The sequence below is a fragment of the Atractosteus spatula genome, chromosome 2 (genome assembly GCF_055471065.1).
Source record: "Atractosteus spatula isolate fAtrSpa1 chromosome 2, fAtrSpa1.hap1, whole genome shotgun sequence".
Lineage (NCBI taxonomy): Eukaryota > Metazoa > Chordata > Actinopteri > Semionotiformes > Lepisosteidae > Atractosteus > Atractosteus spatula.
This window is the reverse complement of record NC_142707.1, coordinates 38,886,933-38,912,767: the sequence shown is the minus strand read 5'-3', so window position 1 is coordinate 38,912,767 and position 25,835 is coordinate 38,886,933. Positions and strand designations below refer to the sequence as shown.

The 25,835-nt window shown below is 36.5% G+C and overlaps 2 protein-coding genes across 4 annotated transcripts; both read left to right on the top strand.

Annotated features, from left to right (window-relative positions):
* The first annotated feature begins 5,568 nt into the window (after nt 1–5,568).
* LOC148839668 (uncharacterized) lies at nt 5,569–16,394 on the top strand. Its single transcript, XM_088909018.1, has 7 exons — nt 5,569–5,841; nt 7,081–8,241; nt 8,938–9,936; nt 10,873–10,967; nt 11,366–11,533; nt 13,206–13,363; nt 14,927–16,394. Exons 2-7 carry the CDS (start codon nt 7,082–7,084, stop codon nt 15,155–15,157), a joined length of 2,811 nt encoding a protein of 936 aa, XP_088765144.1. The 5' UTR covers nt 5,569–5,841; nt 7,081; the 3' UTR covers nt 15,158–16,394.
* A 553-nt stretch (nt 16,395–16,947) lies between these two features.
* On the top strand, nt 16,948–25,578 carry gzf1 (GDNF-inducible zinc finger protein 1). 3 transcript variants are annotated; one of them, XM_088908790.1, is made up of 6 exons: nt 16,948–16,999; nt 18,621–20,014; nt 20,512–20,606; nt 21,310–21,477; nt 21,745–21,902; nt 23,778–25,578. In XM_088908790.1, the coding sequence occupies exons 2-6, from the start codon at nt 18,633–18,635 to the stop codon at nt 24,303–24,305; spliced, it is 2,331 nt and encodes a 776-aa protein (XP_088764916.1). In that variant the 5' UTR covers nt 16,948–16,999; nt 18,621–18,632; the 3' UTR covers nt 24,306–25,578. The 3 variants fall into 3 exon arrangements, with proteins under 3 accessions (XP_088764916.1, XP_088764917.1, XP_088764918.1); XM_088908791.1 differs by lacking the exon at nt 16,948–16,999 and adding an exon at nt 17,293–17,369; XM_088908792.1 differs by lacking the exon at nt 16,948–16,999 and having other exon boundaries at nt 18,566–20,014.
* The last annotated feature ends 257 nt before the right edge of the window (nt 25,579–25,835 follow it).

The following is a 25,835-nucleotide window of genomic DNA, read 5'->3' as shown; positions in this document are numbered from 1 at the left end:
AGAAAGAAACATTTTCTGAGGATAAACTACAAAAAGAGACCGTTTGAATTTTCCCAACTACTGAATGACAATTGTCTTCATGTCAACCATATCTTATAGTAAAAAAAAATAAAAATTCAGATCTTGGACATGCTCACCAGTGTTACGTTTGGTGTTGAAAAGGTGATGCTCTCCAGGAGAAAACACTCTGTGAAATATGCTGGTGTACAGCATGTTTTTTTTTGTGTGTGTCCTATATTCCAGTATAAGTCCAGCACATACAAGGAGATTCTGACAAACCACCCTTTTCCCTCTGCCAAGAAGCTCGGAAGCAGCCAAAAATAGACATTCCAACATCACAATGATCTAAACCATAAATCAACAAAGACATGGTTAACTGCACATGAAATAAATGTTCTCAACTGGTCATCTCAATCAACAGACCTCAACCCAGTCAAACATTTGTGATTCAAACTCCAGAAGACAGTTCACTAAACAATGATAATCACAATGAGCAAAACCGTATATGTACTTGTGTCATATACAGTATACACAATATATAAACTGTGTGGGATAATAGTATCTTTATTTAATATGAAAACAGTTCCACATATATGGGCAGGTAATATTTCCAGAAATGTGAGGATTCAGCACTCCTTTGATAGTAGAAGAGATAAAAAAGGATAGTGTTAAATTCACTCATTCTATTCTGTAACGATGCAGTCTGTGAAGAAATGAGTGTTCAGCCATTAATTTAAGCCATTAGATAAATAAAATATTGGATTTTTCATTTCATTAAGTAATAGAAACTTTTTTGCTATTGTGAGAGACAGAAGCAAATACTGAGAATAGCCGAAGTACAACAGATAATACGTTAAATTAAACAAAATGGCTGGGGAGATGGGAATGTTGAAGTCTAAAATGACAAATATAGAAAGTAGCATTTTCTTCCAAAACTGAATAATTGTTGAGAAATAGCAGAAAGCATTTATGTAGCTATCCACTACATACTGAGCAGAATATTGACAAATACTGGATTTTATTCTGTCCATGGAGAACAATCTTTTAACTATAAAATGAAAATCCATGTACTAATTTATATTGAATAACCCGGATTTTAGTATTACGAGAAAATGAGAATGTATTTAAAATTATAGATTTTCAAATAACACTTTCAGAGGTGTAATTTAACCCCCTTTTCCATGTATCCTTTGAGATATAAATCTATTTATCCAGGGAGGGGAACAGTGTATAGATCATAGATGTGATGTTCCTGTTTCCTGTGATATTTCCCAGCCTATCAGCCAGAGGAGATGGTAATAATGGCAGAGTCATGTCTTCTATCTTTAGAGCCTCCTCAATTGAATATACTATCTGGCAAAAATTATTCCTCAGCCTAAAATAATATATGAAAAATTTGACTTTGCTCTGTGCAATGTAATTAAGATCCAGTCTGGACACTATCTTATCTGTTAATATTTCTGTTCTTTGATGTATTTTGTTCCTATTTCATCCTATTGGACTGAAAGAGATCTATTCACAAGCCTGCTTGATTACAATGCAACAGGGGCTTTTCAATCACCAGACGTTTTGTTTCCTATGTTGCTGCGCATACAGTACCTGGAAATTTGGTCTAGTTTGTGTTGTATATTGGAGGTTTTACTTATTTCTGTGTACATTTTACTTTCATTGTGATTTAAAATGCATTCATCAATTCTCATTCTTTCTAACACCAAAATCTTAAAATTATGATGCAGTTTTAAACAACGTCACAGAAAAATGTATTTGTAGAGGTGATGCAGAACCTGTATATGCTACTGGGGCAAAGACAAGTAGTGATCTGCGCAGGAGAACGAAGCCCAGGTAGGGATGATTGACTTATTGACTGGTAGTAGAATGTGGAAACAGACTGTCAGCCAAATAACCTATACTGGGATTCACCACCAGCAATGTAACCAGGTTGTTTTGTAGAAAACGTATATGCTGTGAGTGAGAGATGATTGCTAAAGACAGTGAATGGGGCAAACATTTGGGTTTACTGTATTCCCCCAAATACAATATTCATTTAATATTGCCTATGCATCTAACATCACCTGCATTGGTGTAATAAACAGTATATATCACTTTTGAGAAAATTACAGTAGCAATCAATGGAGTGACTTTAAGAACAACTGCAAAAGAAAGTCCATTTGGCCAATTTTCCTTATTTGGAAGTTAGCAGCTAATTGATCCAAGGATTGAATCGAGTTATTTCTTGAAACAAGCCAAGGTATCGGCTTCAACAGCATGACCTTCTGTTCTCGGTTTTCAATACACTTCCACATAGCTTCCTCTTGTGTCATTTGGTTTCTGTTTCATTGTTGATATCGAAGAAGTCCACTGGAATGACTTCGTCAGAGCCTTTGAGAGTTTTGAATACTTCTCTCAGGCCTCCTTGTAGTTATACTCCTCAGGACTAAAACAGTTCCTTCAGTCTGTCAGTGCAGGGCATTTCCTATAGCCCCAAGATGTTTGTGATTGCTCTTCTCTGGACTGATTCCAGATAGGCAAAGCCTTTTCTATAACATGATGATCAGCATTGTACACAATATTCTAAAATGAGGACTTACTGGCACATTATACAATTAAGCATAATATCTCTTGATTTAAATTAGGTGGTTTTGACTGCATATCTCAATATTTTGTTTACCTTTTTTTTGCTTTCCCACAGCTAGAAGATGTAAATGATGTCAAAATAAACACCTACGACTCCTCTCGATTAGCTTTTCCCAGTTTGTATTTATAGTTTATGTGTTTACTACCTGCAACCTACTGCATTCCCTACATTAAACCATCTGCTAGGTGTTTGCAATGTCTAGATTACCACTGAAATTTGTCTAAGCTTTTTGCTCTACAATACATTTTGCTTCTAGTGAAAATTTCTGATGAAAGAAAAAACAACAAATATATTTTTTACTTATTATTTGGAGATTAAAAGGTGGTATTCTTTTCACAGGAGACAAAAATACGTATTTATATTTCATTTTCCAGGCCATGCATAAAAGCTCAATAATTACCAATATTCCTTTTGAATTATATTAATTCTAAAGATAAGCATTCATATTACATATATACTGTACACTTGGTGTATAATAAATAATGAAAAGGTTGTAAATGTAGAATTCTAATAAAATGTGAGAGTGGTACTTATTTCAGTAGATTTATAAGATCATGTGGGAAGTTAATATCCAGGAAATTCAGTTTTCAGTTAGGCTAATCTGAAATATTACTTATTGCATTAGAAGGTATCGTTATACCTCTTCAAGCACTGTGTAACAGATGTGGTTTCTAGTGGGTGACTTCTAGATTGTAATGGTCAATTTGTCACCATGTCACAATAAAAAGTTCTGGTGTCAAATCATTCAAACCTGGTGCATGATTATTATTCCAGTTCTTGTGGTGTAACATGTCCATTGACTTCTTTTGGGTGGAGCAGCACATGCCCTGTTGAGTTCTGAATCATAACCATAGAAGTAAATTGTTCTGCTTGTTTTAAGCAAAGCTACAACAAGCTTGGACATTCTGTGTTTTGATAAAACTTTACTTGGTTTTATGTACAAGAAATTCTATTTTACATCTGTAAAGAGCTACTGTTATGTTTGCACCTCAAGGAGCACAAATTTGTTTTTACATTTTAGTAACACAAAATCCATTGTTTCAACATGCAATTTGATTGTTCAACATTTTCCTTTAACCTGTTAATTTGTTGCAATCTACATTTGTTGACATTATAGGCACAGGAAATTGTATTAGGACTGATAAAACATCTTGTAACCTCCTACGATGTGCGGGGATGTCACATCAATTTCTAAAAATTCATCTTGCTCCTCGTTTAGCTGCTGCTCCAAACACTGCATCATTAATAGAGAAATAAAACTCCAGCATTTAGCCTTTTTAGTATCTGGACAAAATCACTAGAAATTAGAATCAGATCTGTTCTACTGTATGATGTGTGCCTTGCTAAAAAAAGGGTTTAATCATGCACAGAAGGATTTTGAATTTGCCAAGGATCAAAGATAATTCCTTAAGAAACTTGTTCAACTATCTGAAATGTCACTGAGTTTCTGCTGATTAAGGTAATCTCAATCAACTCTGATTGAGCTGATGCCAGAGCTCTAAGATGGAAATTTACAAATGAAATATGTTAATGATAAAGGGCTTTGGTTAACAATATGGAAACTAATGGGAAAAAAACAGTGGGCATTCCTAAAGCTTTGTGGATTGTTGTATGAAATAATAAATAAAAACCTAAGACTAATGAGATAATTAGTCTTAGGTATTGATTTATTATTTCATACAAAATAATAGATAAGCCATTCACCTGTCAAAACAGAATTAACAAAACATCTGAACTTGTCTGTCTAGAAATAAGAAGTGGGGTGATCTTATAAAGGTCTTCTGTTTGTCCAAGATTCTAAAACATTAACTGTACGCCTTTATTTTCTAAGAAAAAAGAAAGTAAATTATATTTTATATATGTGGATGCTGCACATTGGTGGTGGTGGAGGGGAGTCCCCATTACCTGTAAAGCACTTTGAGTGGAGTGTCCAGAAAAGCGCTACATAAGTGTAAGCAATTATTATTATTATCCCAAAAATATTTATTAAGAAATAAATTGATTTTAAAAACTGTTTTTGACTTGCGTTTGCCCTAATTAAACAGTGTATCCTGCGCGCCATCTGGTGGTCACTTAAAATAAGCAAAATATAGTTAAACTCTTTAGAAATTTAAAATTACTCTATAGATTTGTTGCAACGTATATTGAAAGTATATTTTTATACTTCATGATTTTCTAATGTGAAGTCCTAAATAAAAATGCAAGAAAAATACTTGTGAAATATAACTCATTTAATATAAACTCCAACCCAATTTTAGAAAACCCTTTATACCTTGCATTTTCGCTTGGTTCAAATAAATATTACCGCATTTGTATAAGGCTTATAAAACGAAATTATTTATAAAACAATTATAATTATTGTATTAGTTTTAGGATAGAAACGTGTTCCATCGGCATCCGGAGTTTACCTTCAACCACCCTTTCCAACCACTGGCGAAGAGAGTTTAGGAAAATGTTAGCGTAACTGAATTAAACACCTTTATGGCCAATGGTGAGGTTTCGCCTTAGTGAAACAATCCTTCAAAAAAATTGTGCAGTAAATATCAATAGTATTGTAAAAATGGGCAGGTTCCAAAATCGTGTGTTATATTACTATCCTACAATAAACTGCGTAAATAACTATTTCGTATAAAAACTTTATTGGAACATTATTTCTACAAAGCCTAATGTGAAACCAATTTGCTATACGAATATGCCGCCTGCCACAACTACTAACGTCGTAAAAATGTCTTCTGTGACCTCTCACTAGCTCATTTCTGATTGGTGACTGAGAATACGGCAAATGTAGGTTTAGATTGTAATCACAGCCTCAAGCATTTCCACACAGGGATATTAAAGCAACTGTGCCCCGGAAATCTTCCGTCTGTGGCGGCCTTGCAGCGCTGCGTTTTCACTTTCACTTACAGGCGCATTAAGGCTCCTTTCACAGTCACACTGTGGCAGGTTGCGTTTGCCAATTGGTTACAGTGAACAGCTGAGCAGGATTTCTGCACATCCAAATGCACACAAATCGACGCTGCTGAACGTAACCAGACTACTGTAAAGAGACTGAAATTTACCAAATGTAATCAGACCATGCGTTCACATCCTGTGCCGTAATGAAGCGTGGATGAACCGCGTTAGCGGTACTGAACACCACTATTAGCGAAGGTGTATTTTTCCATTCATTTTCATGAAAGGAAGGATATTCTTAGAATAACAAACGGGTAAGTTTTGTGCAAAGCTTTTTTTTTTATAAATAATGCGCTAAATTATGTGGATTTTAACAATGATTTTGAAAGGACTGTGTTTTTGATTAGGGGACAGACAAAAATCTGACCTGAACAAGTTGACATACAATGCAGTACTACAGAAGTTTACAGTTCCGTGGGGTACCTAATAATTAGTATTATTCGGTGCCTTGTGACTAGATTTTCCACACTGTTTTAACGTGTACCCAGCTGCATAAAATGCAGTATATTAGTATATATACAGTATATTTTGAAAGTGTGTTTGCACGGGTAGTCTATACACACAACACACGATACACGTTATACAGTATATACAGTATGTATAATACAGTGTCCGTGATCTTGTCTTTATGATCATAATAACTCCTTTACTCTTAATGTTACAATTTACTGGCTATAATTCATAAGGTAATAAGTAAATGGTTGTTGTAAAAATAAAACAGGACAAAAATCTGAATATTAATTGGAAATGGTAGTTCTTGACAGACTTCACTATGTTACTATGTGTAATCCTTTAAAATAATAAGTAGCATCACTGTTCATTCAGGGTTATTGTGTTTGTTGTGGCATGTGATATTTTACTTACTGTTCCAAATAGTTTTAATGCTGTTTATAGCTCTCCTTTTGTTGTTTTATAAAATATTCTTAAGGACATTTTTTGATTTAAGAAATCCATTCAGTCAGATTTTGTTCCTGACGAATAAAAAGGACTTAAAATAGGAGTGAAAACCAAAATGATAAAGGATGTTGTAAGATGGAGTCTTGTAGCATTACACACATCAAATGGTACCCTCCGTTACAGATAATAAATTGATGAAATGTGATAAATGTTTTGTTAAACTGCATTTATTTTACAGTAATATCTCTTCTAACTATATTAAACACTTTCATTGTAGCAGCGGAGTCTTAAAAAGTCTAGAAAATGAACTTGTTTAAAAACACTGGATGTAATTTCTTATTTCTGTAGAAATCTCTCTGATTTATCAGAAGTGGAGAAAATATATATTAGTAAGAATGGGGCTTTTAGTCTGAATGCAAGTACACCAGGCAGTATACTAAAAAAAAGCTGTACTAATTGAACTTATTCTGTCACTTGGAATCCTAGTATATTGTTTTGAAGGTGTTCACGTCATTAATAGGGTGCGTTGTCAAAAATCTTATTTTCCTTGTAAATAACCTAAATAACCTGTGGATTTTTTGTACTTCTTTTGGCAGAATGGAGACTATTAAAATCACCATGGAATCCAAAGGCATGGCTGCTAACCTGCTCACTGCACTCCATTCCCTATATGAGTTTGGGTATCTGTGTGATGTGATTGTACATACAGAACAAAATGGCGTCCATGAGGAGTTTTCAGCCCACAGAGTTGTCCTGGCAGCTTCCAGCAGTTATTTCCGGGAGCTGTTTCTCAGCGAGGAGCTCTCTGGTGACAAAATGACCACTGTGACATTGCATGATATCAGCACTGAGGATTTTGCTGCTTTTCTGAAATTCATCTACACGGCTAGAGTGGAGATTTCACCAGCTAAGCTGCTGGGAGTAAAAGAAGTGGCAGAGAAGCTAAACTGCAGTGATCTTTTGGATGCTTGTGTGGGCTCCATTTCTGGCCAGTGTTTAGCGACCAAGTCAGATTCATCTCCACCAGGTATTCTTTGGAGATCCAAGAGCTCATCCTTAGACCAGGCCTCAGACACAAAGCTCAAAAAAGAAAAACGCCAAGAGAACAGGGAGCTCCGTAAGATGGTCTCACAACCATCTGCGCACACTGCAGAAATTAAAGAGAAGGACAGTGACATGAACGGGTGTGATGATTCCCAAAATAAAACAGACACATCTTTGAAAGACCCAGCTGGGTGGGAAACAAGGTTGGTTGTCAGAAAGCCACAGCATGAGGAAAAGGATTCCAGCTGTGCAGGCGGGAAGCCTCTCAGAAGGGTGCTGAAGTGGCATGAAGAAACCTATGTCTGCGACAAATGCAGTAAGGAATTTAATTCTGTGAAGCAGTACCAGAGGCACATGAGCAGAGAGCACAAGGTCAGTGTCTTAGTGAAGTACAGCTGCGACATGTGCAACCAACTAGTTTCGAACCATCAGAACCTGCGGCAGCACAGGATGACGGTCCACAGCAACGAACGCCTGTTCGCGTGCACCGTTTGCGACAAGAGATTCAAACGCCCCAAAGACATTAACGACCACACCAGGAGGGTCCATGAGAAAAAGACAAAGCCCCAGGTCTGTCCTTTCTGTCACAAAACCATCAGTTCAAAGGGTGGACTCACCGTCCACATCAGAATTCACACAGGAGAGAAACCATACAAGTGCACAGACTGTGCTGCCAGCTTTGCGCAGAAATCTTCCTTCAACACACATGTGAGGTAAACAGCTCTGTGGGATGATGTGTTGGAAGTTCAGTATGCAGCAGAGCCCCAAAATGGCTCCAGTCATTAAAAATGATTTAAGACCGTGGTCACGTTGTGCACTATATACACACCTAAGTCTAGATAGACTCTATCCGCATATATTTATGCATATATATATATAGAGAGAGAGAGTAAGGTATATGTTTCCTATATGTACTATTCTGCACTTGTCTGTATTAGACATCAGCTGTCAGGATTTTGCCCAGTCTTGAATTTTATCTAAATCTTTTTGAATTTCATTTACTGCTTCTATGGCGTTTGCTGGCTGTTTTGTTTTAGTATCAGCATCTATCTTAACAATTTTACTAACTATAGCGGAATCTTTATTATTGATATAATGATTGATCAAGTACCTGTGATACTCAACTAATTATGTAACCCCGATTGGAGTATTATCTTATCTGTATTATCTATTTTTTTATTAAAACCAATTCTTAATCCAGACACATGCATTTGCCCAAATGCTTACGACCTGCAAGTTGTGTATCTTTTATGAATAACTTTAATAGTAAAAAGATGTATAACTGTAAACCAAGATTACTGATAACAGGAAATTCAGGGGTATGAAAACAATTTCAAATTTTGATGATAGTGCAATATTTTCTTTGTTTTAATATTCTGATCTACTATAGGTCTTTAATTTTCTTTCAGGAAAATTCATCTATGTGCTAAAGAGCGGAAGTCCAAACCTGTTTACTGGAAACATGTTCTTTCAAATGATGATGATGATACATCAGCCAATATTGTACAAGATGATGGACAACCTGTAAACGATGAAAAAATCTATGACATAGCCGATAAGAAGACTGTTGTCTGCAGTAATGAGACACTTCTTATTGAAGGAAAGTGTAGTACACCATCTACACAAAAAGAGAGTACTGTAAAGGAGGCAGATACAACAAAAGATACTGATTTACACTGTGAGCATGAGAGGAAAACAGACAGCCAGACAGATGTGAGGGGGACAGGTGTTGCAGAACATGCAGTAAAGTTGTATAAAAATGGGGCCCACGGTGATGGAGAGAGTGGAAATCAAAGTCCACCTGAACTAATAGAAGGGGGGGATGGTGAGTGTGATGTAAATGATGATCATGATGAAAGAGAAGATGTTGATCCTTCCTGTTCTGGGTCAGATTTCGAGGAAGATCACAAGGAGGATGAGAACAGCAGTGAAGAGGAACAGAAAAAAGAGTCAGAGCCCCTGGTCCTGAAATCCAAAAAAGAACGGTATGTCATCAAATGTGATAAATGTGAAAGCCAGTTCACTCTGAGGAGGAGGTTTGTGGCTCACTACCTGGAGGTTCATCAATGCCAACCGGAGAAATTCTACAAGTGTGACACCTGTGGAAGGTCCTTTGCCAACTACAGCTGCTGGAAGGAACATCGGGCATGCGTTCACACAGAGGAGCGCCAGTTCGCTTGCACCCTCTGTGGTGCCACCTTCAAGCGTAAGAGGGACGTCCGCGCTCACTATGTTCGCAAACATGAAGGCCGGGTCAAGAGGCCGCTGTGCTCCGTCTGTGGGAAGATCCTGAGCTCCCGAACAGCTCTCGTCTTTCACATGAGGACTCACACTGGAGAGAAACCATACCAGTGTTCTGTATGTAACAGCAGGTTTGCTCAACCATCGCAGCTCAAGATCCACATGAGGTTAGTTCTGCTCATCACCATGTAAAGCCTGCAGGTTGTATTCCCTTATGATCATTTACCACTATGATTTGCATAATTTTCACAGTGTATTTGCTTTACTTTTCCTTGGTGTTCCTTCCTCATATTCCATGTTTTAAAAGTGTTTTTTGGGGTGTTTTACTATATTTTGTTTTAACTGTGATATTCCTTGTGAGACTTATAAGGATGTAAATCAGGGATGACTGACCAAGAATTAAGGTGCTTATTAGTTTCAAATTCAGTTGGACTTTTTTTTTCCCTTCATATATTAAAAGCTTTTGTGTGACTCTGGCAGTGAAGGGTTTTTACATTTGAACTGATTAGAATTCTAAAGAATGTGTGATAGCTGCCATTTTGTAAGGTTTGCAATGACAAAGGATATATTCAGAATAGATGTCTTTTTTCCTAACATGACTTTATATGCATATATATGTTCTATGCTATAGTTAAGGTATAAAAATCACTCAGAAATGTCTTTGCTTCAGAGTTGAGGGATTGAGAGTATGTTGCTGTTTTTCCATTTAAACTTATTTCAAAACGACATTTACTGTAACTGTGCTATGACTTCTTAACCTACAGTTTGAGCATAACTAATATTTTGTTGAACCTTAAGTTGCTCATTTTGTGAACAAATTCTCCTTAATGTGATGTTAAATTTAATTGAATGTTCAATATGTTTGTTTAGCCAAAATTGAGTTTTATGAGTAGTTTTTAAAAATTCAAATTCAGATCTAGTCAGTGGTTTGTGACTATCCACATCTCATAATATTGTGCTGTTACGAATAAGCAATTAGCTATAATTTAAAGTAAACCCACTGTAATAAGTTATGTAACTAAACAAAGTGAAAATGAGCAATTTTCTAAATGTTTACATTGAGTGACAGTTGTTAATGAGTTGTGTTTTCACCTTGAACACAGGTGTCACACTGGAGAGAAGCCATATATTTGTGAGGTGTGTGGTATCAGTTTCTCTGACAAAGGCAAGCTGAATGGCCATCGTAGGACTCACACAGGTAAAATTCTCATTCACAGCCAGCATACTGCCTCTCTACCTTCCTCAGCAAACTCCGTTTTCACGTCTCGTCTCTATCGCACTGAGGAAAATTGATTTAGAGAAAAAAGAGTAAAGTGTTGTGCCACACTAAGTGATGCTTTCCTTAGTGAGTTTTATTGCAGTGTTATAATTCAACTTTCCTTTTTATTTTGTTACATTTTTTTTATCATTGAAGCTAATTTTGGCTAAGTTAATTGGAAACTACTGAAAATCCGTACGATCCCAATATTTAAAACAGAGTAAATGTTAAGACTGGTGTATTTCTATTTAAAATAGGAACACACCAATTTTAAGTACGTGTTCAGCACTTGTTCTAAGTATTTTAAACAACACATATACTTGCTGTTATTTATGCAGGTGAGCGACTATATAAATGTGATGTGTGTGAGAAGAGCTTTTCTACGAATGAATACCTAAAATGTCACAAAAGATGCCACATGGGAGCCAAGCCTTACAAGTGTGAAGTCTGTGGGAAAGCGTTTGGTCTTCGAGCGTCTTATGTCCAGCACAGCAGAGTGCATTCAGGTTTGTTTAGCCTTTTTCTCAGTGGTGTCAATTGGTAGATAACACTAGGGCATAAAACATGGCATATAGTATTTCAATCCTGATAAATGGTTGACTCTCAAAAGCAAAGGAGTCCACAGAAATTCATTCCCATGTTTTGAGAACAGGTCATTTAAGGGTACAACTTCTGAATTGGTGGATGTAGGCCATGATCTGACACAGTGATTTCGTTTAGGCCCATTGCTCTTTAAACTAAAAGGTAGTTAAATTTACAGATGATATGAAAATAGGAGGAGTAAGGAACAAAGTAATAGCAAAAAAGGGGGAAAAAATAGTATTATGGATTAGGTAAACACATTAAATAAAATGTAACATTCATAGGTGCAATGTGATGCATGCTGGTAGTAGGAGTACCTGGTCAAAAGTGCATGATGCAGCACACACATGCCTTACAAAAATATTCAGACCTTTGCACAGTTTTCACATTTTGTTTCTTCAAAGCATGAGGTCATGCCATTTTAAAATAGTAATTAATATTTGTCACATACACAGGCTACTTCAAACATTAAATAACAAAAGAAGTTAATAGATATTATGATAGAAAAATGAAAAAGTCGAGAAGGCTTAAGTGTGGAAAATCAAATTACTGTAAGTAACCACACAAATAGTTGACTGGCCTCTGTCTGCTACGCTATAATAGTAGTTCTCCTTGTTTCAGAATCGCATTTGTCTCTGTGAGGTTCCTTGGTCAGCTAGTGAATTTGAAACAAGGGCTCAACCATGAAAACTAAGAAGCTTTAAAATCAAGTGAAGGACCCACAAAAGTATCAAAGTCTCTGAATACTCCTCAGTCATCAAGAAACAGAATCAACTTTGAAAGTGCTACAGAGTTCAGTGGTAAAAATGTACATTAGTCAACAATATCAAATAAAAATAGTCTAAAAATAGTCTATATGGTAAGCAGGCAAGAAGAAAGCCATTACTAAAAATAAGCCATCTCAAAAAAATGTGGTAAAACATGTTGTGGTCAGTTGAGACCGAATTGGAACCAAATTGGAATGTTTTGTCTAAATGCCAAATGTTACTCAATACAGAACATTATTCAGTCAACACCATCCATACAGTCAAGTGTAGGAGTGACAGCATTATGCTATGGGGATGCTTCTCCTTCCCAGGGACTGGAAAGCATGTTAGGATTGAAGGAAATTGAGCATAGAGCATAGTACTATAGGAGTATCTGTTTCGGTATACTAAAGACCTAAAATTTGGGTGGAAGTTCTAGACAATAGAATGCTCCAAAGCACAAGTTAACACTGGAATGCATTAATATAAGAATGTGAGCATCCTTGAGTGGCTCAAAGTCCTGACTTGTATCCTATTGAGAATCTCTGGAAATATTTAAAGACCTCTGTCCATAATGTATGTAAAACGTCTAAAAATGATGATAATTAACGGTTATTACAGTACCAATAGTAATCAGAAGTGGTTGTGTTCAGCGTTCTATACACAAATGTTAAAGCAACAGACTTCTATTGTCAATACTTTATGTGAAGAATGAACATTGAACCCATGCATCAAAACAGGAACTGGCTAATCTTAGGACAATTAAGTATCTTAACCCTTTATTTAATTTGTATAAAATCAAGATTTTATTGAACACTTTGCAAATGAGACTTTTAATGTTTTTTTTCAGATACTCGCCCTTATTTCTGCGAGCAGTGTGGGAAGACATTCACTCAGCAGGGAGCTCTCCGGCGTCACCAGAGGATTCACACAGGAGAGAAGCCTTACAAGTGCAAAGCCTGTGACCGCAGCTTCACGGACATGTCCACTCTGAGGAGACATGTGGCGGTAAGGGACGCTGGATGGATAACGCTACGGTGCTCTTCTTAGAAAACAATTGACAATACTTCTCAAATTGAAATGCCAGGCATAACATAAATCTGTTTGTGTTTTCTGCTAATGGAAATAATGGACTGAAGCTTCAGTTAGGCACAATTTAAGTATTACCTTATATACAGTAAGTCAATCACCTCCACATCCAAAACATGTTTTCTTCATTTTTACTTTTCAGCGTGGTACAGCATTACTTTTTACGTGCTCCATCTCAGCATACATGCAGATACAGATCCCCACTCTAACAACTTAAATATTGTATTTCTTTTTTCTGCATTATTAAGTAATTTTTTTTTATGAAATAAGCGTCCTCAAGCCCACAGGTTGTTTGAATGCTCTGCCACTTGCATGTAAGCAGATATACAGTTCAGTAAGTGAGAGGCCGTTCTCACCTTTCAGTTTTGTCAGTTTAGAAGAATTCTTAGATGGACTGCCTGAAGGAATTCTGGGTACTGAGCTGCTAGTGTTTGTAGTCAGAAGATTGTACTACCGCGGTACAACTGTTATTAGTCTCAAAAGCATTACCAACAAACACACAGCAACACAGGTCAATCCCTACTGTGGCCAACATTCAGTTTCAAATCGGAGATAAAAGCAGTGAAGGGTGTGTGGAATTCTATATCCTGTCGGCCTCTGACAGGATATAAACAAATGGTTCCAAATTCTGAACCTCCAATCCGGTTCCTACTGGCTACCACAGTGTTTATAGTAATTAGAAGCTATGCTTGATCAACAGTAAAACATGATTCACAAGGCATGTATTTCCTCTCTTGTGAAGAATGAAGTAATGTTGTATGGTTTGTATTTCCAGAATGGCTGCAGCACATGGTGGTGATTTCTGAAATTACCCATTGCACTTCTAAGACCATGTGCAACTAAGACCACTGTTCCAGGTCTCAGCAATGTGACAACTTCAAAAACCTTAGGACATATACCCACCTGCAATACTTTCTGTGTAATGTCTATAAGCATGTGGTCCATTATTAAAGTTGGGTGACATTCTTTCACCAATTCTATAAGTGCTTCTTCCAATTCATGGTCGTGGAGAGCCAGAGCCTATCCTGGCAAGCAACAGGCACAAAGCAGGATACAGCCAGGACAGGACGCCAGTCCATTGCAAGGCAGTCATGCCGACATGTACACACTCACACCAGGGCCAATTTTCCCAGAAGTCAGTTAACCTACCAGTAGGTTTTTGGACTGTGAGAGGAAACCCATGCGAACGTGGTGAGAACATTCAAAGTCCACACAGATGGCACCCCAGGTCTCGAATTGAACCCAGGGCCCTTGCACTGTGAGGCAGTAATGATATCCAATGTGCCAGCCAAACAATGTGTTTATATCCTATGGATACTTTTGTCAATCTGTGCTATTGATTATTAAACAAAAAATAGATTTTGAACATAGCTGTGTGACTTCAACGCTATGACATTTGTTGTTGAACATTGCATTTCTCATTTTGTCTTGTTTCTGCAGTTGCAAATCTAACTGTCTTCCTCTTTAATCCTTAATCATTAGGTTCATGACAGAAAGGCACAGTGGAGAACCTATGTGATTGATCTCACCACAAAAAAGGATCACAACTGGTCCAAGATAGAAACATTTGGAGGTGCCTATGTAGAGGACAGTCCTGTTAATCAGGATTTTGCCGACATCCTCAAACAAGCCCATGAAGAACAAGAAAAAAACAAAAATGAAAAATATCATGCAGTTCTCAAACAGAATTCCCAGTGTTCAAACACTTCATAATACATAGCACTATAGTAGCTTACAATTCTAAAATACTGTATTTCTACTCTCAGAAATTTAAATAGCTTTATAATTTGATAAATGTAGTGAATTCTACATTGTGAATAAAAAGGTGCTTATTTTGAATCTATTTCAGTCTTCAGCATCTTAGGATATTACCGTTTTACCTAAAAAGGCCAAATTCTGACAATGTATAAATTCTGAAAAATATTGTGAACTTTTTGAGACTTAATTGACTGCTTAACAGAGCAATTTGAAAAATTAAGTAGCTTTAGTACTATTTTGCAACCTTATTGGCCACAGTTTCTAATTATGAATCCATTTATAAGAGTCCATTTATAATGACATAATGTTCTGTTCTATGATTTATGTTTTATTAGTTCCTATTACACAGAATTGCAGTTAGGCAACTTTTGAATTTTTTGTCCACCTGACTGTGCATTGTACATGCTGAAGAAAATTATTAACGTCAGATCACTCCCAGGATTAGGCAAGTACTCAAAAATGGCTGTAGAAAACCATCTCAAATGATTCCACACAGAATCTGGTGAAATTAATGGGGTTAGGGCAGTTATTGCCTCAGAAGTTTAGGCAGCAAAATACTGATTTTTACACACTGAATTATATTTATAATAAATGTGTTGCAATACTTAAAATCACTGGGTTGAATACAAAGTATGTTTTGTTCTAATATGACTAAATGTATGGGAAAACCCAAAATTATTATATTTATAAATATTAATCTTTTTATTGCAAATGCATATTGCTTGATTATAAAGCAAAACAGCTTTTACTTTGCTGTCCCAATACTTTTGGAGTGCACTGCATTTTCTGATTAAATGGGAACACGTTTTTTATTAACAGTTTGTCTAATGTTAATTCTTAAAACCTGACTGTGAAAACATGCCTTCTCTAAGCAAAAGAATATGACAGCACAGTAAATGCGTTATTCTGAGTTGAACTTGAATTCTTGTCTTGGACATACAGTATTAGTCTTAAGAAAATGTAACGAACACAGCTGTGGTGTTTTTTCTTTGCAACTCCAGTGGGGGAAAAAAAACAACTTAAAAAAAGTTGAAAAAAGTTTTATTCTGGTGTTTTTTATAAAATAATTGTGATATGTTCACGATAAATTAGAAGTGGTAAAAATGTCACTATTTTAAATGCACTATGCTGGAGTTGGAACATGTCTGTGTACTGTGATTTATTCAACAAATTAAAATTGTCTTCAATACTTTGTCGAGAGTGATTTTTTTTTCTTATATCAATGTTTTCTATGCTAAATGCATACTTTGAGTAAAACCATTAATGAAAGAGGCTTCTCAAAACCCACTACTGCATATGGAGTGGAGACCAAGTAAACACATCAGACAGGATATGCTGTTTCAAAGAAAAACGTCTATTTTATAAAGTAAGCTTATGGTGTAAAAAGGCATAAAGGCAAAACTAAGAATTCCATTTCCATTTTCACATTACACATTCAACCCTGACTATAAATCTTAAACATATATCAGCACATAGTACTAGTTAGTAATAGATTAACTTTTGTTTCTTTGAAGTGGGGTCATGTATGTAGAAAATCAACAATCACTATTATTTTCCGCGATCTGATCAAAGTAATGTATATTTGGCTCCTGAACTGCTTTTTTTTAACCGCACTCCGCCTTTCTTTAATCTTTCGCAGCCATGTTTGGAAAGCACTCGCAGCGTTACCTCACATTACCATCTCCAACATGGCTGCTACATAAAGGCACCAAGGCGTTCTGGGTGCAATTTTTACAGGAAATACACTTCACGGTATTGCTGAAGATTGTGATGGGCTGCCATTTTACCGAGCTTACGGTAAGAAACCGAAAATCACAAATGTGCTCCCAGTACTTCTAGAGAGCATAATCTTTTCGCTGCTACCAGTGTTATGCGATAATTCTTTTTTTTCTAAAAGTGACTTGGGGTTGCAAAATATTTCAGACTTGAAATCCTAGATTTTACTACTATTGTTGTTTTGACAGAAGAGCAACGTCATGGTTTGCTCTTTAAAAAGGAACTGAAAAGTTTTATTTACAATTGGCAATAGATTAGAATGAGCAATGGATTCATTTAATATTTGCGAAATATTAAGGATTTTGTGTTGATGCATGGCCAAAGTTTTAGGCCTGTGGACTTGAAACGTTTTTTTTTTTTGTCTGCTACAACTGCAGATGCAATGAAATAGGTAATGTCGCCCTTTTGTATTTGCTGGGTTCAGTTTCATTTGGTCTTCGTTTACTGCACTTATATGCAGTGTAGCTTGTAGTTGTCAACTAACGGGTGAAGTGAGATTCGTTTAAGTTGCACCTGTAACTTTTAAAGCATAAATAATAAACCATTGTTTTGGCTAATGTAGCAACATAAAAGAACAGGAGGAAATGAATTAGATACAATGTATAAGCTGCAATAAAAATAAAAAGTAGTCATGTTTAATAATAATCCAGAGTAATCGTGTATACTATAATGTTGCGCCGCTTTAAAATAATTATGATAACAGAATATGACATTATGCTTTTCAAGTGAAAAACACTCAACTTTGCAGTTACTACTTTAATGATTTCTACGTAAGGCTGTAAATTCTTGCTGGGCGATATCCAGCTTGTTTAATGTTTAAGGAATCGCTTTTTTGAACCAGTACTGCGCTGGGTAATTTTTTACGCTGCAGTTCCAGTCAGTATTACAGGTAATTGTGACATCAAATATCGCTAACTCTCATCAGGCACGCCTGAAACAGCATCATTACCTAGTTACCTGTATCCGAGGGCATAGTTAAAATTAGTTTAAACGTTTGCTCTAAAAATAATTCCAAAACCCATAAAATAAAGAAACTATATATAACAAAGTAAAAACTTAAAGGAAGTACTAACATATTATTAGGGTTTTTCGATTCAACGTTGAGTTAAAAACTGGTACGTTATTGACTTGAACTTCTCTAATTTCAGTGCAACTGGATGTTATTTGAAATAGATCGTTAATACTACATTTTCTCCTATATTTCACACATAACGTTACATACTTATTACATCTCTTTTCAGCATGATGTTGTTCGTGGTGCTAGTCTGGAAAATATAATTGATCACATAGTTTAATTTGAAAGACATTCCAATCCACAATGTTCTAAACAGTTTGATAAATGTTTGTTTTTTTTAGGTTTAAGATCTTCAGTCAGCAAGCTGATTAGCCCATGCTTGCTTTCATATTATGAATGCATATGCATTGAAAGAGTTTTGGAATAAATTATAGAAAACATTTTCTATAGAAAACGGAATTACAACCATATTCAGCAGTTCTTGTTTGATCCTTGTGTACACTTTAATAGGAAGCATCTTTGCTTTTCTTAATTATGATTGTTTTATGGCAGGTAGTCAAACTTACATTTGCTTTACAGTAAACATGAACTTTTTAACAAGTTTGATTTTTTTTTACTTATAACCAGAAGTGACAAAACATGAGCAACACTCTCGTTCAGCTAACTTCAGAGTCCTACCATAAAAATGTGCTGAATGAGATGCACAGACTGCGGCTCTCAAGACAGTTATGTGACGTTACCATTCAAGTGGACTTCCACGGTGAACTGGAGGAGTTTGAAGCCCACCGGACGGTGCTAGCAGCAACCAGTAAGTTCTTCAAAGAGCTTTTCCTCAGTGAAGATGAGGTGAACGGGAAATCTTCCAAAGTCTGCTTGCAGCAAATGGAAGCTACAGACTTCACCTGCTTCCTTGAATTTGTCTACACCTCCAGAGTACAAGTTGAAAAGTGTAGAGTTGGCAACATACTCGAGATTGCAAAACTGTTGCAATGCCAGGATTTGGTGGACACCTGCGAGCAGGTGAATGAGTTGAAACCTGCTGATTTACAAGGAGCAAGTGGAATACAAGCAAACAACCTATCACAAAATGTCGAAAATGAAGCTGGCACAAAAGAAGGTTTGCTTCCTCTAAAAGAAAACCCCCTGGAACTGGCATTAAGTACTGTAGCGACTGGGAATGAGAAAGCAAATACAGCACAGAAAACAGAAAAGAAAAGGGAGCAGAAGAAAGATGAGCAAACAAAGAGCAGAAGGTTAAGTTCAAGGCTTGCAGGCCGCAAAGTGTTCGTAGACATTCCTAAAAAAAAATATGTCAGAAAGTTGAAGGACCAGCAGGGGGTGGCAGATGAGCTGTCAAGCCAAGCTCCAACAGTGGAAATTACTGATAAAACTGGGGTGAAACAACCGGATGACAGGGAAAACGGGGAAGGAGATGTTTGTGATAACGTTATGGGAACAGCAGAAGCCGCGGAGAAATCCGATGTGGCTGATAATGAAGATGAGGATCCTGTTGAAGACGATTTCTATGATGTGGACTTTGAGATTGGTGAAAACCAGAATGCCAGGGACCTGGAAGATGGTGAAAAGAAGAAGCGGGGTGGGTTGTTCAGGTGTGAAACGTGTCAGCGGGGATTTAAATATGAGAAGAGCTATCTTAAACACATCAAAAAGAGCCACGGTGTAATGCCGGAAGTAATCTATCGCTGTAGTACCTGCAATCAGACATTCGCTAACCGTTGCAACCTGAAAATCCATGAGCGTCATGTCCACAGTGACGAGCGGCTTTACCCCTGTGACGTCTGCAACAAGGCTTTCAAGCGCAAGAAGGATGTGAAGAGGCACATTCGGCAGGTGCATGAGGGAGGTGGAGAGAGGCACTACTGTCAAATCTGTGGGAAGGCACTGAGCTCCAAGACGGCTCTCATGCTTCATGAGAGAACTCACACTGGAGACCGCCCATATGAGTGTCCAGACTGCAAAGCCAAGTTCTCCCAGACGTCCGCGCTCAAGACACACCGCAGGTATGGTTCTGGGGGATTTTAGTATGAAGTACAGTGTTTGGTGTTGGAGTATGCTGTGAATTAGATTTTCTAAAGCCTGGTCTAAAAGAGGCCTGAGCCTCGTGTAAATGGAGATTGCGTAATCTTTCAATCATATGGCTTTCACTGTAAATAAAATTGTGCTTATGTCAGATTGAAATACTGTGTTGTTAGCATATTTGTTAAAACTCATGTAAAATAAAAAAAAGATCAAGAACGAACCAAGTTTATTGGAATAATCCTATTGTTTCTTTTGTTCATTTAAAAAATGTTAAAGTTTGAGGAAAGAAACTTTCCTGAACTGATTGTGTCAATATAGCCAATTGAAATTTGAATATACAGTAAGCTTGCACACCTATTTTATCTTCCACATCAGATTCATTTTGCTTTTTTATATTACATTAATTAAGATTTCATCATATATTTATATGCTTGTAGGGAATTGAAAATCTACCTCTTTAATTCATTTTTTCCTATAGAACCCACACTGGTGAAAAACCGTTTTCCTGTGATGAATGTGGTGCTCGATTCACGCAAAACCACATGCTTGCCTACCATAAGAGATGTCACTCAGGTAAAATGCTTACGATGTAAAAGCATGATACAGAAATTGTAAAGTGTGAGGTCAAGCACTTTATAAAACATCACAAAGGTTTTAATAGGAAGCCATTGGCCCATATTACTTACTTTAATTTTGTTCGTTTTTATAAGTAACAAGCTCATCCAGTGTGTTTTTATTGTAGTAACCTTTACTGATTCATGATTTATAGGTGAATTGTTTTGTATCTGTCATCACTGGAACTAAATTACTTTTCCAGACAAATGTTGATGGTGCCTGAATATTTTAGACTCCTGTCAAATCAAATAATAATAGTATAGTACTGTAAAGGAACAAGTAATAGGTTTATTCTATGCTGAAAAGAGAAGAAAGAAAACGCAATGTTTCGGCTGTGGAGCCTTCTTGTTCATTTGTGAATTTAAACTCTTTTGGAATTTCAAATTTCATGTTATCTGCACTCACTGTAGAGAATGATTCTTGTTAAATGTAAATTCAGTTTACTATTTAATCTGCCCATTACTCTGTCCAGCTAAAATTCTTATAATTTTGGGCAAAGTGCATGAATACTATAAAGGTGTCACAACCATAATGTGTACAGGTACAGTGATATCACTGTTAATTGTATAATATTGATTATGTACATTTAGGGATTTCAAATCCAAAATGGAAAATAATTGTCCTATTAGATTTTGTGTTTACTGTACTTTTTACTTCATAGGAGAGAAACCATTCATGTGCGAGAACTGCGGAAAGAGCTTTGCTTCCAAGGAGTACTTAAAACACCATGCAAGAATCCACACTGGTTCCAAGCCATTTAAATGTGAAGTCTGTTCTAGGGCATTTGCACAAAGAAACTCACTCCACCAGCACATGAAAGTGCATACAGGTAACACTTCAAACTATAAATATCAAACTGTATGAAAATAAGATACCATATACTGTTCTCAATATGTAAAACAATCACTTTAGGTATCTATTGAAAAAGAAGGTAATGGTGGTATCATAAATTGCTGTGTTAAGAAGAAATAACATATTTATATTGTGACTTATTATACAGTGTTAAACCATGTACACTACTGCTATGACTGAGGGTGAGTGTTTTGTCAGGATTCATACTGGCCTGTAACACCTGTGCTATGATCTGTGGTTTCAGGGGAGCGTCCATACTGCTGTGACCAATGTGGAAAGCAGTTCACTCAGCTCAACGCTCTGCAGCGTCATCACCGTATCCACACGGGAGAGAAGCCATACATGTGCTTGCTGTGCCGCCGAACATTCACAGACAAGTCTACTGTTCGGAGACATACTATGGTAAGAACACTTCTCGACCCTGTTCCTGGAGGAATCGTGTCTCTTCTCATTTTTGTTCCAGCAAAGTTCTTAATTGCAGGCTGATTTCAATATTCTTTTTAGGGCACATTTATAGATTTGCATTCACCTCTTAAAAGGTCAGCATGATTAGGAATTGGTAGCAACCTCGTATGTATTTCTGAGTTGAGAACTACCCTCACTCAGGTGTGTTGCCTCAAATGTAACACATTGGACCTCTTCAGAAGGAAAAATGCTCACTGTGTCTTTCCTATCTGCGTCTGTCCACCATAAAATGATCAAGTAGTAAGAGCTGCTTAGTCAGAAATCCATCCACAGTTTGCAAGTTAAGGAGTGGCTAAATAAGCAATGAAAGAAGAGTATTTCTGACACTTACAACTGACCAAAGAAACATGTTAAATAAAAGAATACACAAGCAAGCAGATCAATTAAAACATAAATTAGCACTGAAGACGTGGAGATTACCTGGAATTAAAATGATTAATTTTCATCCAGGACCAGCTCTCCGAACCACTGTGGTAAGAGTATAGCTATCTGTGAAATTTTAAGTTTTCATATAAAGCTATCGTATATTTACAAATTGTTGTAACTTAACAACAGTTGTGTTCTGTGTTGCACAATGGTGTAGGAGGTTAAACTGAGTTAGACATTTCTTTCCAATACCTCATTTGTCTTTTATACTGGAATTGAGTCAAGTATCTCATTTTCTTTCTTAAGAGTCTGATATTACATCTTACTGCATTTCTGTAATGAAGTAATGGCAACAGTTTTCACAACATGACTGTGTAGCTTGCTCTTGATTCCCACAACACCTTATCTGAAGATGTGCCTCCTCTTCCAAGCTTTAAAAGCAATTCCCCTTAGTTTCTGTGCTTTGATGTGTGTTTCACTCTTGATTCAGAAGATATCCGCTGGGATTTAACTCTGTTAATGTCTTGCAGGATTCTGAATATTCAGTGGAATAAAGTACTGAATTTAGCACTGCATATTTGGATCCTTTCAAAACAAAACAAAAATATTTAGTAATTTTAGCCTAACGGAGTAATTAATTTTAGCCTAGAAATGTATCTGGTCACTCTTTTCTAACCTGATTCTGGAGCACTGATTTTTTATTATTAAATGATGACCAGAATTGTACACAATATTCTACATGAGATCTTACTAATGTATTGTGTAATTCTAACATACCCTGATTTAAATTCTGTCTGATGAGTTACTTAAGGGGTGGTACAGTGGTGTAGTTAGCATTGCTGCTTTACAGCACTGGGGCCCACAGTTCAATTCTGGACCTGTGGTTTTAAGTAAGTGGAGTTTGTATGTTCTCATCGTGTTCATGTGGATTTCCTCTGGGTGCTCTAGTTTCCACACACAATCCAAAGCCATACTAGTAGGTTAATTGGCTTCTGGGACAATTGGTCCTAATGTGTTCTTTTCTGTGTCTGTTTGTGCCCTGTGATGGACTGGCGTCATGTCCAGGGTGTAACCTGCCTTACGACAAGTGCTTGCTGGGACCACCCTGAATTGGATGACATGGGTGGATGGAGTTATCTACATTAAAATGCCATCTGACAGACGTTTGCCCAGCCTTGAATTTGATTGAAATCTTCAAGAATTTCCTTTGCATCTCTACAGCGTTTGCTAAACCTCCTAATTTGGTATCATTTCCTAACATGACTAATTCACAACACCAGAATCTAGATCATTGATATAAATCGAGAAACATCCCTTGAGAAATCCCAGAGGTTCTTCACCATATTAAATCAATTAAGAACAAATTCTAATTTGCAATGACAACCTGGAATATATTATAGAGAAAAGGTCACTGTCTTTAAACAATAGGTTTGTTTCTATCAACAGACTCATGACAAGGAAACCCCTTGGAAGAACTATCTGGTAGTTTTGGAGGGGAATGTGGAAAGTGGCCACAAGAGAAGAATGAAACAAGGCAACATGGATGTGAGTAAACAGCAGGACAAGGTAGTGCCGATTTCAGAAGCCATTGTTAGTCAAAGTGCACTCAATCAAGCAAATGTGAGCACAGAAGCTGTGACTGAGCAGGCCTTGCCTGTGACCATCGCTGCAGATTGGAGCTCCAATGGTCAAGCCATTGCAGTGGTTAGCCATGCATCGCTTGGCGGCTTCACAGTTGTCTCCATAGAAAATCCTGTTGCAGTTGCTTGCCCTGTTTCAGTTCCTGTTTCAGTGTGTACCCCCGTCTCCAGTGACATAAGTATCACAGCAGATATGTCTGAACAGACCCCTGGCAGTTCTTCAATCCCCATTACCGCAGAAGCCTCCAGCCTTAATATGACTGAGAACATAAGTGTTGAAGCCATGGAAATTTCATCAGAAAATGTCACTAGTTCTTCGCTACAAGATGCATAATGTTTTTGTTGTCGAAAAGCTGTTAGAATGAATGTTGCTTTTTTTATCAACACTTGATTTAAATTAAAGTTACAACATTTACATTGTTGCTTTGCATAATTTTGAAATTCCCACCTGTTACTGGTGAGAAACAGATTAAGTTTTTTGTGGCACGCAGGAACACCTGCAGTCTTTTCAGTATTGTCTTCTTGTAAGGCACTCCCGTAGTTTTTTTTTTCTATTGTAAAAGAACAACACTTCTATAAATTGTGATCAACTAAACATCCCTAATTTTACCAAAACAAAATGTGTATTTTGTTATTATGCTTTTGTTTAACAGACACCTATTTACAGGGAATATCTCTTTGAAGGTTATCAGATCTTTACCTGAACTAAACACAATAATACTACTATTTGATTAACAAAATAAGTCTACTAAATCACAGTGTAGTTAGGCATTCCCAGTCCCTTATCACTGACTTAATTTTTGAGCAAATGCTGTGTGATTTTTTTTTTAAATAAGCGGTACATAGTACCGCTGTCTGGAATCTCTTGAGTTCTGGTTTCAATTATAGACAGACTCATTCTGTGTGGACTTTGCATGTTCCCTCTGCACATATGGATTTTCTCGATGTGCTATAGTTTCCTGAATTCTCTCTGTATGTGTGTACTATGACAGACCCATCAAAGTTTTAGTCCTGCATTGCAGACTGTGCTTCTGAGATTTGCTCCAAGTTGCCATTACCCTCACCAGGAAAAAGCATCTAAGTGTTAATAGATGGTTGTTAATAGATTTTTCCTGAAATGAAAGACAAAGGGGAAAATAAGGTAATATATACTATCTGAAATGTATACATATGCAAATGTGTTTTTAGACTTCAGACAAAGAGCTCATTTGACATAAGTCTGGAAACTGAAGGATGTAAACTGCAAAGCATATTTCAGTGGGATCTTTTTTTGTAAAAAATACTTTACATGTGCAAATGTTAAAAAAAAATCAATAAGGAATCCAGTGTGTATTGTTGTCGGTATTTCATGTAATAACTTTTTTTGTAAACTGATTAACAGTGAGAAATTAGCTTTAATCTTTTAAAAATCTGTCAAGTGCACATGAAGAGATGTTTAAATTAAATGCTTTAAATGGCTGTAGTGTAAATATTGGATCTATGTGTCCATTTCAGTTGAATGTTAGGTTTCAGTTAATTCTGACAAGTATTTCTGGAAAGTATTACTCCATTATAATGCCATTCTGTATTGTAATTTGAAAATAAAAATAAAATGAGGTACAGAAATATTTTAATGTCACTGAATTCAGTGCTAAACTTGCCGTAATAATATTGGTAAATAATTCACTGGAATAGATATGAATCATAAATTATACCCAACTTTACTTTAGAGACAGTGGATCTAGAAATGTATTTTCTTAGATTTTTTTTGTATGCTGGATTTTTTTTTCTTTGAAACAAGATTGCTCAAATTCCTTTTTATTCAAGCTTTTCAAAATTTCTTTTTCTACCTAATAGTTTCCCGTGATTTTCAAATTTACACCAA

What these genes read in the sequence shown, in the direction of transcription:
- gzf1 (XM_088908790.1), top strand. Translation starts at nt 18,633, where the DNA reads ATGAGCAACACTCTCGTTCAGCTAACTTCAGAGTCCTACCATAAAAAT. An exon ending in GCACATGAAAGTGCATACAG is followed by an intron (nt 21,478 to 21,744) that starts GTAACACTTCAA and finishes CTGTGGTTTCAG; the next exon opens with GGGAGCGTCCATACTGCTGT. An exon ending in CTGTTCGGAGACATACTATG is followed by an intron (nt 21,903 to 23,777) that starts GTAAGAACACTT and finishes TTCTATCAACAG; the next exon opens with ACTCATGACAAGGAAACCCC.
- LOC148839668 (XM_088909018.1), top strand. Translation starts at nt 7,082, where the DNA reads ATGGAGACTATTAAAATCACCATGGAATCCAAAGGCATGGCTGCTAAC. An exon ending in TCCTTCAACACACATGTGAG is followed by an intron (nt 8,242 to 8,937) that starts GTAAACAGCTCT and finishes ATTTTCTTTCAG; the next exon opens with GAAAATTCATCTATGTGCTA. An exon ending in GCACAGCAGAGTGCATTCAG is followed by an intron (nt 11,534 to 13,205) that starts GTTTGTTTAGCC and finishes GTTTTTTTTCAG; the next exon opens with ATACTCGCCCTTATTTCTGC.